Genomic DNA, 18,395 nt, shown 5'->3' on the forward strand with positions numbered 1-18,395 from the left:
GGCAAGCTGTAACATTTCCTTCAAACGGGCCCTGGTCAAAGCCAACAATGTTTCGACAGGCCTCGGGGGCTTCCCATGGCCTGCTGCGAGGCAACAGTCCTAAATCAATCACACAGACAAGAGAAGGGTAACAACTTTGCTATATAGTGACTCTTATCATGTTTATCTTTACTTTTTTGATACAGAAAGATCATTCTATTATCACATATGACCTCCAGCCACTTCTGGGCATCAGATCGACAGTTACTCACCTAAAATTTGGACTTAAAATATGACTTCCAGTCCGACTGAGCTATTCGACTGTTCATACCCAATCCTATTTCTTTGTTCCATGGGCTACAAAAACGCTACAGGTGTAGACACAGGAGACAAGGTGGATTCCTGGTGAAATTGTGGCAAAGACAAAACCAAACGGTGATCTCCTCCATTCTATTGGAAAATTTCCAGTCACTCGAGAATAAGATGGATGATCTTCGTTCGAGTCTCTCTGTTACAGATTTCTTTTATTTTGAGGTATCACGTTAGCACGTAGGGCACACCAATTGGTGTCACCTTGTTAGTAAGTATGTGTTACACCTGTGCTGGCTTGTCCATTTCGTTAGTCGGTAGGTGTTTCACCTGTGCTAGACCAGGTGATAATTAAGAGTGGCTGGCTCAGTGCTCCAGTTGAGCTTGAGAGATGTTGGGAGAGCTACATTTCATGTCAGCTGAGGTGCGATTTTGAGCTCAACCTCTTAAGTTTGAAAGAAGACTCTTTTTCTTTTTACACCCTATCCGAAGTTGTTGTGAGTTTTTCTTGTAGTTTGTCTTTTTGGAGGCAAACATAGTGGGAATCCATAGTGGGTTTCTTACTAGCGGCTTTGCCAACTTTCAGTGGGAACCCACATGGGTTTCCCCTTTCTGTTTTGTTTTGGTTATCAAAGTCATTTTCGTTGTTAGTCCCCTTTCCTTGTGCGATATATTGAGTTTGTCTTGTGAGAACGTAACATCTCCTATCAGAGAGACTTGGAAAGCTGGATGTTATATGTATGTCTTACTGAAACGTGGCTGGATGATGATGCAATGCAAGTAGTACTCGGTGGATTCTCCATGCAGAGGCAGGATCGTACAGAGTCGCAAGGAGGTGTAGTGTTTTTAAAAATAAAAAAACAACTGGTGTGCTACTTCAAGTGTGAAGGAAATCTCTAGCTCTTTCTCACCTGATAAAGAATACCTCATGGTAAGCTGCAGACCCTTTTAACTGCCAAGAGATTTCTCATCCGTAATTATCACAGCGGTCTACATCAAATCAAATCAAAGTTTATCCCACCCCAAGCCAACAACAAACACTCTGGTACTCAACGAACTGTATGGGCCTATAAACAAACAAGAAAAGGCTCACCCAGAGGCAGCGTTTCTGGTGTGTGGAGACTATAGCACGGGTAGACTTAGAACCGTTCCACCTCACTTCTGGCAACATGTCTCCTGCGCCACTAGGGGTGCTATGTGGCAGGGCTTGCAGACGATAACGGATTATAATAGGAAACCCAGCCATGCGATATCGCAGAACCCCCAAATTAGCTAACTGTATTTTATGCTCGCTTCGAGGAATATAACACTGTGCCTTGCATGAAATCACCTGTTTTTTTGGATGACTACTGTATGTGATCTTGCTCTTCGTGGCCCACATGAGCAAAACATTTAAACGGGTTAACAACCACAAGGCGGAATACCAGGGGGTGGTCTCAAAGCATGCGCAGACCAGCTGGCAAGTGTCTTCGCAGACATTTTCAATCTCTCCTAGTCTCAGTCTGTAATCCCAACATGTTTCAAGCTGACCACCCTTGTCCCTGTTCCCAAGAGCTCCAAGTTAACCTGCCTAAACAACTGTCATTCTGCAGCACTCACATCTGTAATTATGAACTCCTTTGGAAGGCTGGTCATGGCACACATCAACACCCTCATCCCAGACACCCTAGACCCACTCCAATTCACATACCGGCCCAACAGACCCACAGATGACACAATCACTTCACACTGCCCTCTCCCACCTGGACAAGAGGGGAAATAACTATGTGAGAATGCTGTTCATAGACTACAGCTCAGCGTTCAACACCATAGTGCCCTCCAAGCTCATCACCAAGCTAGGGACCCTGGGACTGAATCCCTTCCCCTGCAACTGGATCCTGGATTTCCTAACGGGCCGGCACCAAGTCGTGAGGGTAGGCAACAACACCTCCGCCACGCTGGCCATCAGCACAGGGGCCTCTCAGGTGTGTGTGCTTAGTCCTCTCCTGTACTCCCTGTTCACCCACGACTGCATGGCCAAGCACAAGTCCAACATCATCATCAAGTTTGCCGATAACACGACGGTGGTAGACCTGATCACCAACAGCGATGAGTCCACCTACAGGGAGGAGGTCAGAAACTTAGCAGTGTGGTGCCAGGACAACAACCTCTCCCTCAATGTCAGTAAGACCAAGGAGCTTATTGTGGACTATAGGAGAAAGAGGGGCTGTTGTGGAGCGGGGGGGGGGAGGGGCTGTTTTGGAGTGGGTTGAGAGCGTCAAGTTCCTTTGCATTCACATCACTAAGGACCTAATCTGGCCCACATACACCCACACAGTCGTATAGGGGGCACGGCAGCGCTTCTTCCCCCGCAGAAGGGTGAAAAGATTTGGCATGGGCCCTCGTATTCCCAGGGGGTGTCAGGGGGTGTGGTCATACTGTAGCTCCATTCTTGTGTATTTTATTACACTTGTTACCATTTATTTTTAATTCTTAATTATAAGCGGACTGGAATTGTTTTACTATGGTCATACTACGGATCATTTAGCTAATTGATTTTGAGTTGTAGGACCTCTGCAGCAAAGCACCACCACAACATGATGCTGCCACCCCGTGCTTCGTTGTTGGGATGGTGTTCTTCGGCTTGCAAGCCTCCCCCTTTTTCTCAAAACATAACGATGGTCATTAGACCAGAGGACATTTCTTCATAAAGTACGATCTTTGTCCCCATGTGCAGTTGCAAACGATAGTCTGGCTTTTTTTAATGGTGGATTTGGAGCAGGGGCTTCTTCCTTGCTGAGATGCCTTTCAGGTTATGTCAATATTGGACTTGTTTTACTGTGGATATAGATAACTTTGCACCTGTTTCCTCCAGCATCTCCACAAGGTCCTTTGCTGTTGTTCTGGGATTGATTTGCACTTTTTGCAACAAAGTATGAAGTTGGTTACCAAGAAATGTGTGGTTGAAAAACACGTTTTAATGACACCAACCTAAGTGTATGTAAACTTCCGACTTCAACTGTATATACACTGCTCAAAAAAGGGAACACTAAAGGGAAGGGAACACTAAAAGAACACTAAAATAACACTAAAATAACACATCCTAGATCTGAATGAATGAAATATTCTTATTAATACTTTTTTCTTAACATAGTTGAATGTGCTGACAAAATCACACAAAAATGATCAATGAAAATCTAATTTATCAACCCATGGAGGTCTGGATTTGGAGTCACACTCAAAATTAAAGTGAAGGCTGATCCAACTTTAATGTAATGTCCTTAAAACAAGTCAAAATGAGGCTCAGTAGTGTGTGTGGCCTGCATGTGCCTGTATGACCTCCCTACCATGCCTGGGCATGCACCTGATAAGGTGGCGGATGGTCTCCTGAGGGATTTTTTATTTATTTTATTTTACTAGGCAAGTCAGTTAAGAACAAATTCTTATTTTCAATGACGGCCTAGGAACAGTGGGTTAACTGCCTGTTCAGGGGCAGAACGACAGATTTGTACCTTGTCAGCTCGGGGGTTTGAACTTGCAACCTTCCAGCTACTAGTCCAACGCTCTAACCACTAGTCTACCCTGCCTCCCCGGATATCCTCCCAGACCTGAACTAAAGCATCCGCCAACTCCCGCCAACTCCTGGACAGTCTGTGGTGCAAAAGACTTGGTGGATGGAGCGAGACATGATGTCCCATATGTGCTCAGTTGGATTCAGGTCTGGGGAACGGGCGGGCCAGTCCATAGCATCAATGCCTTCCTATTGCAGGAACTGCTGACACACTCCAGCCACATGAGGTCTAGTATTGTCTTGCATGAGGAGGAACCCAGGGCCAACCGCACCAGCATATGGTCTCACAAGGGGTCTGAGGATCTCATCTCGGTACCTAATGGCAGTCAGGCTACCTCTGGCGAGCACATGGAGGGCTGTGCAGCCCCCCAAAGAAATGCCACCCCACACCATGACTGACCCACCGCCAAACCGGTCATGCTGGAGGATGTTGCAGGCAGCAGAACGTTCTCCACGGCGTTTCCAGACTCTGTCACGTCTGTCACATGTGCTCAGTGTGAACCTGCTTTCACCTGTGAAGAGCACAGGGCGCCAGTGGCGAATTTGCCAATCTTGGTGTTCTCTGGCAAATGCCAAACGTCCTGCACGGTGTTGGGCTGTAAGCACAACCCCCACCTGTGGACGTCGGGTCCTCATACCACCCTCATGGAGTCTGTTTCTGACCGATTGAGCAGACACATGCACATTTTTGGCCTGCTGGAGGTCATTTTGCAGGGCTCTGGCAGTGCTCCTCCTGCTCCTCCTTGCACAAAGGTGGAGGTAGCTGTCCTGCTGCTGGGTTGTTGCCCTCCTACAGCCTCCTCCACGTCTCCTGATGTACTGGCCTGTCTCCTGGTAGCGCCTCCATGCTCTGGACACTACGCTGACAGACACAGCAAACCTTCTTGCCACAGCTCGCATTGATGTGCCATCCTGGATGAGCTGCACTACCTGAGCCACTTGTGTGAGTTGTAGACTCCGTCTCATGCTATCACTAGACTGAAAGCACCGCCAGCATTCAAAAGTGACCAAAACATCAGCCAGGAAGCATAGCAACTGAGAAGTGGTGTGTGGTCACCACCTGCAGAACCACTCCTTTATTGGGGGTGTCTTGCTAATTGCCTATAATTTCCACCTGTTGTCTATTCCATTTGCACAACAGCATGTGAAATTTATTGTCAATCAGTGTTGCTTCCTAAGTGGACAGTTTGATTTCACAGAAGTGTGATTGACTTGGAGTTACATTGTGTTGTTTAAGTGTTCCCTTTATTTTTTTGAGCAGTGTATATACACTACCGTTCAAAAGTTTGGGGTCACTTAGAAATGTCCTAGTTTTTCAACCCCTCCACAAATCGAACCCACAAATGCTGATGCTCCAGATACTCAACTAGTCTAAAGAAGGCCCGTTTTATTTATCAGGACAACAGTTTTCAGCTGTGCTTATATAATTGAAAAATGTTTTTCTAATGTTCAATTATCCTTTTAAAATTATAAACTTGGATTAGCTAACACAACGTGCCATTGGAACACAGGAGTGGTGGTTGCTGATAATGGGCCTCTGTTAGCCTATGTAGATATTCCATTAAAAAATCTGCCGTTTCCAGCTACAATAGTCATTTACAACATTATTATTATTATTATTAATATCTACACTGTATTTCTGATCAATTTGATGTTATTTTAATGTACAATTTTTTAAATTTTCTATCAAAAACAAGGAAATTTGTAATTGCCCCAAACTTTTGAATGGTAGTGTATATATTTATTTTTACTCGTAATTTGGGTAGGCACAAAACTACCTTCACACTTCAAATTGTTTTCAAGGGTCCTAGTTACCTCCATACGAGTCCTGTGACACTTGTGCGGGTCATAGAGTAAAACGTAGATGATCATCGTATTCGTGAGAATCTCCCTTTTCCACAGTGAGGTCACATTAGTTTGTAGCCCAAACGGTTCGGAAGCTACAAACAGAAGTTAGCACATCAATGGTACCGACTTCAGACGAGTCTCTTGCCACTTGTGGTGATCTTAGAGCAAAACGGAGAACACCTTCATATACCTGAGAGTCTCCCCGTTCCATAATAGTTTGTATGTCAAACTGTTTGGACTCTACAGATGTTTTAGTGAGAAGACAGATTTTCAGGATGTCACTTTTGACTGCAGATGCGGAAGTGCAACATTGGCAGATGCAGTGGATTGAGATGCATCCAAAGCAAACTAATATATTTCTACCTTAAACTGACGGATATGACAAATACAATTTGATTTGATTTGAGTTAACCTGACATGCTGTTGTTGTGTGCCAGAGGCAGAAACTGCGCTACTACAGTATATACGCCCAGACACGAACCTGCTCTGTAAGGGCTGCTGGAGAACAGCAGGAAAGCACCTCTTTTGCCAGCACAAAAGACTCTTTGATTCCCCCTTTTGACACAAGCAATAGGTGAAGACCCCTTTCCCTGCTTTGATGTGAGTCCCAGCCTCTACCATAGCGTAGTTTCCAGATGGCGAGGGCAACAATGGGATACAGCCAGCACGTTGGACCAGATCCACCTCTTTCATCCCAAACCCCTCCCCCTGACCTTGGTTTACCTTAGGTGCCCCTCCACAGCTCCACCCTCCCTTTAGGTCTCACTGATGGCTCCAGGGTGAAGTTCCCCAAGGTACAGTAGAGACCTAGAATCAGCTTCCCCTCCTCCAAGCCTAACCTTAACCATTAGTGGGGAAATGCAAAACTGACCCAAGGTCAGTGTCTAGGATAGGTGTTCCCCAACTTTTTTTGTCCACGATCCAGTTTTGATATCTGAAAGTTCTCATGACCCCAACCACAAAATAAATTGTAATTAAAAGCCAAAGTTAACTTTTTTTATTTGGGGCTATGGCAGGCAATTGCAAATGAGTCTGACATTATCTCTTATCTCACCACCGCTGATGAGATGGGTGTGCTTGGTGCATGTCGCATCGGAGCTTCTCAAAGTCAGGGGGTGTGGTCAACAGTGCGCTCCTCATCACTGCTGTCACATCCAACCTGGATCAATATTTGGTTTTAATGCAGACGAGACCACTGCTGAATCCAGCTTCACACAGATATGAGCTGACGAATGGCACAATGGGCTCTCAAGTGGCGCAGCGGTCTAAGGCACTGCATCTCAGTGCAAGAGGTGTCACTACAGTCCCTGGTTTGAATCCAGACCGTATCACATCCGGCCGTGATTGGGAGTCCCAAAGGGCGGCGCACAATTGGCCCAGTGTCGTCCGGGTTTGGCCGGGGTAGGCCGTCATTGTAAATAAGAATTTGATCTTAGCTGACTTGCCTAGTTAAATAAATAAATAGAGTTTTAATGCTCTGAAGGAGACAACAAGTCAGTAACCAAAACTCCTCCGTAATGACCCGTGAATGCTTAGACTGCAGCATTCAGTCACATGACAGCACGAAAGGCTACACGTGACTGTTGCACTTGAATTTCCCATGATCTAAGGGCACTCTGATTGAATTTTATCGTTTAGATTTCAACAATCATCATTTAGATTTTTAAGGGTAACCACATTACAATGATTTTAAGATACAACGATAAAAATAGTTTTGGAACCACTGGTCTAAAGGCCATTTCACACTACTCCTTACCAATGCATGTCCGGCCATCTGTGTGCAGGCGGGTGCCTGGGTTGCATTCGCAGTAGAACGAGCTTCTGGTGTTGACACATCGGTGGTGGCAGCCTCCGTTGTGGACCTGACATTCGTCAACATCTGTGGCCAAGAAATGACAAAAACCAGAGGGTGAAAAACATACTGCAAGTAATATACAAATCAGTGTGATCGCTGTACAGTGTACTGTAGTGGAAGAGCTCTCGCTATACAGTGTATTGTTGTGGAAGAGCTCTGCTGTACAGTGTATTGTTGTGGAAGAGCTCTTGCTATACAGTCTACCACAGAAGCCCTGCTCTCGCTATACAGTGTACTGTAGTGGAAAAGCTCTGCTGCACAGTGTATTGTAGTGGAAGAGCTCTGCTGTACAGTGCATTGTAATGGAAAAGCTCTCTCTGTACAGTGTCTTGCAGTTGAAGAGCTCTGCTGTACAGTGTATTGTAGTGGAAGAGCTCTCGCTATACAGTGTATCACAGAAGCCCTGCTCTCGCTATACAGTGTACTGTAGTGGAAGAGCTCTGCTGTACAGTGCATTGTAATGGAAAAGCTCTCTCTGTACAGTGTATTGTAGTGGAAGAGCTCTGCTGTACAGTGTATTGTAGTGGAAGAGATCTCGCTGTACAGTGTATTGTAGTGGAAGAGATCTCGCTGTACAGTGTATTGTAGTGGAAGAGCTCTCGCTGTACAGTGTATTGTATTGTAAGAGCTCTCGCTGTACAGTGTATTGTAGTGGAAAAGCTCTCTCTACAGTGTATTGTAGTGGAAGAGCTCTGCTGTACAGTGTATTGTAGTGGAAGAGATCTCGCTGTACAGTGTATTGTAGTGGAAGAGATCTCGCTGTACAGTGTATTGTAGTGGAAGAGATCTCGCTGTACAGTGTATTGTAGTGGAAGAGATCTCGCTGTACAGTGTATTGTAGTGGAAAAGCTCTCTAGAGTGTATTGTAGTGGAAGAGCTCTGCTGTACAGTGTATTGTAGTGGAAGAGCTCTGCAGTACAGTGTATTGTAGTGGAAGAGATCTCGCTGTACAGTGTATTGTAGTGGAAGAGCTCTCGCTGTACAGTGTATTGTAGTGGAAGAGATCTCGCTGTACAGTGTATTGTAGTGGAAGAGCTCTGTACAGTGTATTGTAGTGGAAGAGCTCTGCTGTACAGTGTATTGTAGTGGAAGAGCTCTCGCTGTACAGTGTATTGTAGTGGAAGAGATCTCGCTGTACAGTGTACTGTAGTGGAAGAGCTCTGCTATACAGTGTATTGTAGTGGAAGAGCTCTGCTGTATAGTGTATTGTAGTGGAAGAGCTCTGCTGTACAGTGTATTGTAGTGGAAGAGCTCTGCTGTACAGTGTATTGTAGTGGAAGAGCTCTGCTGCACAGTGTATTGTAGTGGAAGAGCTCTCTCTCTGTACAGTGTATTGTAGTGGAAGAGCTCTCGCTGTACAGTGTATTGTAGTGGAAGAGCTCTCGCTGTACAGTGTATTGTCGTGGAAAAGCTCTCGCTGTACAATGTATTATATTGGAAGAGTTCTCACTGTACAGTGTATTGTAGTGGAAGAGCTCTGCTGTACAGTGTATTGTAGTGGAAGAGATCTCGCTGTACAATGTATTATATTGGAAGAGTTCTCGCTGTACAGTGTAACCCAGAAGCCCTGCTCTCGCTATACAGTGTGTTGCAGTGGAAAAGCTCTGCCTAAGCCCCAGAAGCTCTACAAGCTTATTATAGAGAAGCCTTAGACACACAGAGGAATCAGCAAGAAATACAGTCGCATGCCAATCTCATCGGGGCCAGGTGGTAACAGGAGACAGATGGACAAAGGCCAGAACAATTAGCAAAGCAAGCACTGGAGGGCCAGTAAACACACACACACACACACACACACACACACACACACACGCACACACATTCACACAAAACCAGCCAGTCTAACGACAGACGCCCTGCGAAAATTCCATCAAAAGTTAGAAAGCCAATGGCATCTTGACAACCAACCACTACGATGGAGTATATATATCCCATTTATTTCAACAAAAGTTAGCGTTACTCCCTGGATCAGGAATGGCAATGGAAAAGGAACCAAGGGCCCATCCAAGCCTCCTCAAAGGCTGTAAACATGTCATCCAGTTCCTCTCCATACGTTTTATCTACCCTTAACAGGTTAAAGGTCAATGATTCTCTATGCCTCTATTAAAACCCTATCCAGGGGCCTCTATGACATTAGGTGTCCGTCAGGGACCCGTTTGAAGGTCCTCTCTTCTGGATAATACTTCTTCAAAGAGCACTACCAGGGGACAAGACATGCTCAGCACAAACCTGTGCCTATCAACAACATAACAGTTTCTTCCCAGTGGATATTGCTCTATAAGCTAACCTTTAAGGAGCCACATCAATACAATCAAACAGCAGTCACGGCAAGTACAGTATGTCTCTATTGTTGACTTTATCAAAGCCATCAAGTTACATTTTTTCGAAGAACGACGAAAGCTTATTCTCCATTTGGGGTTTCTGAAGAACAAACATGTTTTCCTCAGTTTCTTTGATAAACAGACATTGTTCCACAATGTCATGCAGCATTCCATAACGACACTGACACGCATTACTGTTATCATTTCAAGACACTGTGGTCACGAGGCTTGCCTTTCAAGCCTATGAAAAACCATCTGACATGCAGACATCCACTAAACTTCCAACGTCAACATGACCAGAGAGCACCAAAACAAAACCATGAAAGCCAGAACAAGAAATAGAAGGTATTTGGCTTTTGACACAAACGTTGTTAAACTCAGATGTCCTCTGTTGTTTTTGCATCTGGTGCTATATTAGGGTCCACGTGGGGGCCTGAATGAGTCACCAGAGGAATTTATAAAAGTCAAAAGGAAGGATTTGACTTTGGCCCAGGAGTGGAGAGTGGCCCAGTGGCCATTAAAACTGGGCAGTGTGATAAGCAGTAAATGCCTGGTAATCAGCCGGGGATTTAGTGTGTCAGGCATTGTTGATCGTACCAGTGGATTTATCTCGGTAGCATGAGGGGTTTGGAGTGTTACAGCAACGCTCAATCTATTTATCGAGAGGAGGGAGACATTTGAACATTTTGTTTGTGTGTCAGAGCAGAGTGTTGTCCAGCGGTATTTATATAATGTACATACGCGGGAATAACTGCACTTCATGAGGCACTGGGCCAAATAGCCTAATCAAGTGTTGTGTCTGGGTGAGGTCAAGGTTGTCAGTTCAAATGATCTGAAAGTCCATTAACAGACAAAACAAACCGTTTGTAAATCAAATGTCTTTATTTACGAAGCTGTCCCTTTCATACTCAAATTGTATTTTCATCCTCAAATTGTATGAACCCCAGACACATTCCATGTTCCCTGACGCAGCTGTTCCCAGACGCAGCTGTTCCCAGACGCAGCTGTTCCCAGACGCAGCTGTTCCCAGATGCATCTGTTCCCAGACATATTCCATGTTCTCAGACGCAGCTGTTCCCAAACGTAGCTGTTCCCAGACGAAGCTGTTCCCAAACGCAGCTGTTCCCAGACGCAGCTGTTCCCAGACACATTCCATGTTCCCAGACGCAGCTGTTCCCAGACGCAGCTGTTCCCAGACGCAGCTGTTCCCAGACGCAGCTGTTCCCTGTTCCCAGACGCAGCTGTTCCCAGACGCAGCTGTTCCCAGACACATTCCATGTTCCCAGACACATTCCATGTTCCCAGACGCAGCTGTTCCCAGACGCAGCTGTTCCCAGACACATTCCATGTTCCCAGACGCAGCTGTTCCCAGACGCAGCTGTTCCCAGACGCAGCTGTTCCCAGACGCAGCTGTTCCCAGACGCGTTCCATGGTCCCAGACGCAGCTGTTCCCAGACGCAGCTGTTCCCAGACGCGTTCCATGGTCCCAGACGCAGCTGTTCCCAGACACAACTGTTCCCAGACACATTCCATGTTCCCAGACGCAGCTGTTCCCAGACGCAGCTGTTCCCAGACGCAGCTGTTCCCAGACACGGCATGTAAATGCTGTAAGGATTTATACACAGAAATTAGTGGAACGACAAGAGATGTAAGCAGAAGGACGCCACGATGAAGCTAAGAGATTAAGGGTGCAGGGGTCTTAGTTTCATTGCTTTAACAGTCAGGAGCCAAACAAAGAGTCATGTTACGTTTAGATGAGGGATGCAAAAAACGTCCTACCAGTCGGGATATCAGGACAAGAAAGCAAGAAAGAAAATGATGGCAAAAGCAAGCCAGCACTACAGTATGCGTTGCTATGGTGATTTCAGTAAACAGACATCCGGTAGAGAACAACACTATTGCAGAGGGCAAAAGTTGAAATATTTTAAGTCTGGCGGCAAGTCCCATCTACCGTGGCGGCTGACGGCATTCACCCAACCTCAATGGCATTTACAATCGTTCTCTCATTGAAAACAATGACATCTGGTCTGCCGTCTACCTCGTACCTCGTAAAAAGCAGCATTACTCAAAGTGAAACACTCATATGTCAAGTGAATGACACATTACCAACTGTACATGTATACAGAAACCAATTATGGTTAAGAAGAAAAATAACCAACTGAAAAGAGCTCATCTTAACATCATGGTTCTTCCCAAATGGCTGTTTTCACTTATGTAGACAATGCTATGGCGCTGGAGATAGTAACTATGAGGTTGAAAAGTGCTGAAATTATTGCCCTTTAACAGTGATGGAATGGGTGGCCTTTCTTGATAAACACAAAGAAGTGCCATACCACCCCATGGGGTGCTGTAAGGTAGAGGGTAAGGTAGGGTGTAAGAGCACAGTCAAGTGCACTTGACTGCAGCATTGATTAGAGGTCAGTCTCTCTCTGAAGAAGGAAGGCAGACTTGTCCAGACAGCTCATCAGACAGTTTGGCACACTCTCTGAGGCTGCCCATGATAAAAGGGCCTGATTGCACTCAGTACTCCTGTGAGATGATTAAAGGCCTGCCTATTCTCCTCCATGAGATAAATAATTATGTCTGACCCCTGGGGGCCACCAAACTTAAATGGCCAGCAGCCTCTCTGTGATGATATACTGTACGATAGGCGCTACTAATGTATTTCTCACTGCGCTGGCAACCATATTAACATTCTGTTGGCAAGATATCTGGGTTGCAAATCATTGTCTTAAGGGGGGTAGGCACTTTGACACAAGATATGTTTCTTACCCCAACGGGCAAAGGCATCAGTCATTTTTTTAAGAGGGAGGTTAACAGCGTTAACGTTTTTCCTCACATTACTACTGAACAGAATCTGGTCTAAGCATCAGCTCCACAACCTTGTATCCTCTTGATAATTACAAGGGTGAAGCATGAAGGTGAAGATTACGCTCATATGAAACGAGGGCAGACAAAATGGCCGTTCACGGGTCGTGAACGTCGACTCCACAACAAAGTGGGGAGTATGCATTTCAATTTGAAAAATAACCATTGTTTCATCAATCATGCTGCTTTGAGGCATTTTATTAAGGCTGTTCGTGTATGGAAGACGTGGCATGTTTTCATAGGACACTGCCAACAAGGTGATAAAATCCAAAGCCACATCAACACTGATGGAAAGCAGGGATTCATGAAACATGCCACGCAGACTTCACACACTGGCAAGCTCTCACAAGCACGCACACTCAGGTGCGTGCGCGCCCACACACACACAATCCAACCTCAGAATTGTTAATAAAGCAGGAGAATAAGGAACAGAAAACAGCCCATTTCCATCAGAATCTGTTCTCTCTGGGCGCTACAGTAACATACTGTGTATTTGCTTATGTGTCTGTGCAGAATAGCCTCCAGTTTCAGTACATGAAAGAACATTATATTACACTGTATACAGTACATAGTCGACACATTTACATATACAGTGTATACAAAGTGAGCCTCCCAAACAGCGTACTAATCAAACACATGCTGTAACGGCTTTCTTCTGTGGATGAAGGAGAGGACCAAAGCGCAGCGTCGTTAGTGTTCATCATGTTTAATAAAGAAGATAAACGTGAACACTACAAAATACAAAACAACAAATGTGGAAAAAACAGTTAGAAATAGTTCTGTCTGGTGCAGACACACGAAGACAGAAGACAACCACCCACAAAACCCAACACAAAACAGGCTACCTAATCAGAGACAATGACTAACACCTGCCTCTGATTGAGAACCATATCAGGCCAAACATAGAAACGGGAAAACTAGACACACAACATAGAATGGCCACTGAGCTCACATCCTGACCAGCACTAAAACAAAGAAAACAAAAAACAACTATGGTCAGACCGTGACACATTCAGGCACTACAGGCTGATGAGGACCCCCCTGACAGATCTGCAAAGAATCTTGACAAGAGGCTCAATTGACACACTGTATGTGTATGAGGGTGCGTGTGCGAAAAGAGCCAGTGAGTTCTACAACCACCTAAAAGGAAGCGATTCCCAAACCTTCCATAACAAAGCCCTCACCTACAGAGAGATTAACGAAGAGAAGAGTCCCCAAACAGATCCTACAGAGTCCCAGGACAGCAACACAATTAGACCTAACCAAATCATGAAAAAACAAAAAGACAATTACTTGACACCAAGAGCAGCCGGAAAACATGTGGTGAGACAGCATTTGCCCCAATACTTTTTCATCTGGTGTGGCGCTGTCACACTACTTTCAAAACACTGAACACGTTTACCAGACATATTCATTATTTCACGTCATAGAGAAACATTGAAAAACATTTTGCAATGGAAAAGAAAGCAGGTTTTTCTTACTGGAAAAGTTACATACAGTGTCTCTCCCAATTTTAGCTTGTTCGCCTCAGTTTGGCCTAGTGGATGCAACCCTGTCCCTGTCATTTCACGCGGTAACGCTCACTGCGACAGGTGAATTCACCTGTCAGTCACAGTGGTCTCCTAGCTACAGCCTACAGAGCCTCATCAACCACACCTGTTAACAACTAGTTTAGCTGCACAAACACCTTGTTGTTTAACTCGATTTCTTTCTTCGCTCATACTCCTCTCCCGTCTGTAGAATCTGACTTTGTGGCTGTGATTCAGTGGAAACACTCCTCTCCTGTCTGCTTGTTTGCCTGCCTCATGAGAGAGTAAACACACATGTTCATGGAAAACAAGGTGTGTTAATAAAAGCAGTTAATAAAAGCATTCATCCTCTAAAACTAGCTAGAATGTTCTAATCTATAGCTATCTAAGAAAACGACTAACATTAGCTTTAGTGTAGCCGAGCTAAATAGCTAGCGAGCGAGCTAACATTAGCTAACTAGGTTGATGCGATCATGCAGCCAGCCGCTAACGTTCACAATTTAGACTCCTTGAATAAATGTGTTTGGCACAGGATAAAGAAGATGAAATGATCTCCTGCTGCTACTCAAGGTCAAGGGAGACTGAAGTTCCTGAAGAGGTTAGTCAGTCAACATGGGGGACGAGTATGAAGATAGCATGAAAATATATGTGCTCACTACTGTATGTCGCTCTGGATAAGACCTGCTAAATGTCTAAAAATGTAAATGTAAAAATGTTAGTCCAGTAATGTTCCAGTAATATAATTGTGTTTCCACTACAGGTGATTAATCACTATCGTTGGTGGCGCACATGTCACTGTCTTAAAAGTAAAAAACCTACCAATTCTGCTTGCTGTTTGGGGTTTTAGGCTGGGTTTCTGTACAGCACTTTGAGATATCAGCTGATGTACGAAGGGCTATATAAATACATTTGATTTGATTTGATTTAGAGGAATTTATGTTTAAAGACATTGTAACTATTCTTTGCATAACGCTCTGCCCTGATATAATAGTTCACTAAACCACAGAGTATGTTGCCCATGTAAGTTGTCTCTGGCTCTTTTGATATCAGATTCAGAATGGGTTTGTGGTAGTTTGAAAGGGTTTGATCCACCTTAGGCAAGGAGTGTTTTCAATTCACATCATGAAAAAACCCAGTGCTTTAGTCATAGCACAGATGAAAAGGGAAAATACACAAAACAGTATGTGGACACCCTTCAAATGAATGGATTTGGATATTTCAGCCACCCCCATTGCTGTCAGATGTGTAAAATCGAGCACACAGCCATGCAATCTCTATAGACAAACATTAGCAGTAGAATGGCCGTACTGAAGAGCTCAGTGACTTTCAACGTGGCACCGCCTTTCCAACAAGTCAGTTTGTCAAATTTTTGCCCTGCTAGAGCTGCTTCAGTTAGCTGTAAGTGTTGTTATTGTGAAGTGGAAATGTCAAGGAGCAACAACGGCTCAACCACGAAGTGGCAGTCCACACAAGCTCACAGAACTGGACCACCGAGTGCTGAAGCACGTAGGCCGGTTGCAACACTCACTACCGAGTTCCAAACTGCCTCTGGAAGCAATGTCAGCACAAGACCTGTTCGTCGGGAGCTTCATGAAACGGGTTTCCATTGCCGAGCAGCAGCAGACAAGCCTAAGATCACCATGCGCAATGCCACGCATTGACTGAAGTGTAAAGCTCGCCGCCATTGGACTCTGGAGGAGTGGAAACGCGTTCTCTGGAGTGATGAATCACATTTCACTATCTCGAAGTCCAACGGACAAATCTGGGTTTGACGGATGCCAGGAGGACGCTACCTGCCCGAATGCATCGTGTCAACTGTACTTTTTGATGGAGGAGAAATAATGGTCTGGGGTTATTTTTCATGCTTCGGTCTAGACCCCTTAGTTCCAGTGAAGGGAAATCTTAACGATACAGCATACAATGATTTCTAGATGTTTCTATGCTTCCAACTTTGTGGCAACAGTTTGGGGAAGGCCCTTCCCTGTTTCCGCATGACAATGCCCCCGTGCATAAAGTGAGGTCCATACTGAAATGATTTGTCAAGATCGGTGTAAAAGAACTTGACTGGCATGCACAGAGCCCTGACCTCAACCCCATCGAACACCTTTGGGATGAATTGGAACGCCGACTGCGAGCCAGGCCTAATCGCCCAACATCAGAGCTGCATTTCCTAACCTCCTGCCAAATGTATGACCATACTGGAGACACATATTTCCCTCAGATTACACAGACCCATAAAGAATAAAAATCTCATTTTGATCAACTCCCATATCTATTAGGTGAAATACCACACTGCGCCATCAGCATCAAGATTTGTGACTTGTTGCCACAAGAAAAGGGCAATCAATGAAGCACCATTGTATACACAACCCACATTTATCTGTTTATTTATTTTCCCTTTTGTTCTTCAACTATTTGCACATTGTTACAGCACTGTACATAGCCATAATATAACATTTAAAATGTCTCTATTCCTCTGAAACATTCACGAGTGTAATGTTTACTGTTCATTTCTTTATTTCACTTGCTTTGGCAATGTAAACATGTGTTTCCCATGCCAATAAAAGCCTTTTTTTTATTGAATTCAGAAAGAACAACTGCAGCGAGAGAGCAATCCGTCAAGGAAATCAGCCTCTGGCCCCTGTTGCTCTGACCAACTTCTCTCCCTGACCTCACAGTCATTCCACTTCTCATTGAACTCTCATTAATAGCCATGAAATTCACACAGACTAGCACAACAAAACACAATTGTAATGTCCTAAACAGCTGCCTTAAGGGTCGCTCTCACACTTCCAGCCAGCATCAACATGATTGAAACTGGAACCATGAACACACTTGGCTGAGATGATAGAGTATGTATCTTGGTGGTGACAAGATTGTGGTCTTCTGTGGTTCAATCACTCAGTGTTTAAAGATTAGGCGTACGGAGTGCAGCAGAACCTTGGTTTTGGGAAGTAATATTGGCATATGTGTGTGTGAATGTATGTGTGCGTGTGTGCATGTGTTTGTGTGTGTGTGTGTGTGTACGTTTGCACATAAATGTGGGTGCGTGTGTTCTTGCCTGTGTCCATGCATCGGCATGTGTGATCTGATGCCAGGATCTTCCTGTGCTTGCCATACTCTTACTGGACAATGATAAGACGCATTAAAAAAAAAATCAACAAAGTCCAACTGTCATAAATCAGGAGGATCCCAGGAATTCATCCAGTCAAAGAAACAACAGAGAAACTGCTGCATCTGCAGATTGACTATGCCAGGTAGTTTATAATCTCTAATCTAAAACATACAGCTCACACTCTCGTATCACCCTCCCCTGATGCTGACGCGGGTTACACCATCTAGGGATTTCGTGTCGGAGAATTTGCTTTTTTTCATGTAAGTCATACGATTTCCTCGGTGTTCTGAGTGTGGCCGTAGCAAAAACACACCATATACGTAGATGCTTAAAACATTCAAGGACATGGTTTTTCCTTTCCTTTTTTCCATGACGGCCATGCCATCATCATGTTGATTTTTCCAATTTAGGAGGATGAAGCTTTGACAGCTGTAAAACATTGTTATGAAGGCAATATGTAATCCAATTCAAAACTTGCCTTGAGGCTACAGGTATGTGATGCCACAGTCAGACCCGCTTCCAAAGCAGAGTCTCAAGCCTTGATTGTATAAAAAACAAAAAATGATTCTCCAAACAAAAGGTTTCACTTTTCCAAACAACGGTAATTTCATAGGCTATAGTCGATCCACGATCAAAGCATAGGCGATCGGATTTAAACATGTAGTAGTAGTAGTCAAAAACTGTATGGCACCCCTCCATAACTGGGGCCAAAGTACCATACCACTAAATAGGTATAGGGAAGGGGAACAAGGGAAAAAGGGGTGTGCCCAGGTGAGGCTCCATACTGCTTTCAAATACCCATGATAACATAATAGAAAACTCAAAACATGATTCCATCAATCATACTCCATAATTCTAAATGCAATATTCATAATTATATTCAATACGTCAATATTTCGTGATTCTAGTTAACATTTATTATGGGACTGAAAGTAAGGGAATTTCACTCCAACAATTCACTTCCTTGTTTGATTGTTATAAAATATTGAGTTGAAGAGTGGAGGCTTCAGGGGTCAGTAAA

The 18,395-nt window shown here is 44.5% G+C and overlaps 1 protein-coding gene across 4 annotated transcripts in view; it reads right to left on the reverse strand.

The window, feature by feature from the left end:
- Positions 1–18,395, reverse strand: part of LOC118360203 (multiple epidermal growth factor-like domains protein 6) — a 105,755-nt gene that overhangs the window by 79,289 nt on the left and 8,071 nt on the right. For 3 of the 4 annotated variants that reach the window (XM_035739455.2, XM_035739452.2, XM_035739453.2), the window contains one exon: positions 7,443–7,565. The exons of the other annotated variant lie outside the window; for it this stretch is intronic. In XM_035739455.2, the coding sequence (XP_035595348.1) occupies positions 7,443–7,565 (123 nt within the window). The remainder of the gene's footprint in view (positions 1–7,442; positions 7,566–18,395) is intronic. 4 annotated transcript variants of the gene reach the window in all.

Source organism: Oncorhynchus keta, chromosome 27, assembly GCF_023373465.1.
Source record: "Oncorhynchus keta strain PuntledgeMale-10-30-2019 chromosome 27, Oket_V2, whole genome shotgun sequence".
In the NCBI taxonomy this organism is placed as follows: domain Eukaryota; kingdom Metazoa; phylum Chordata; class Actinopteri; order Salmoniformes; family Salmonidae; genus Oncorhynchus; species Oncorhynchus keta.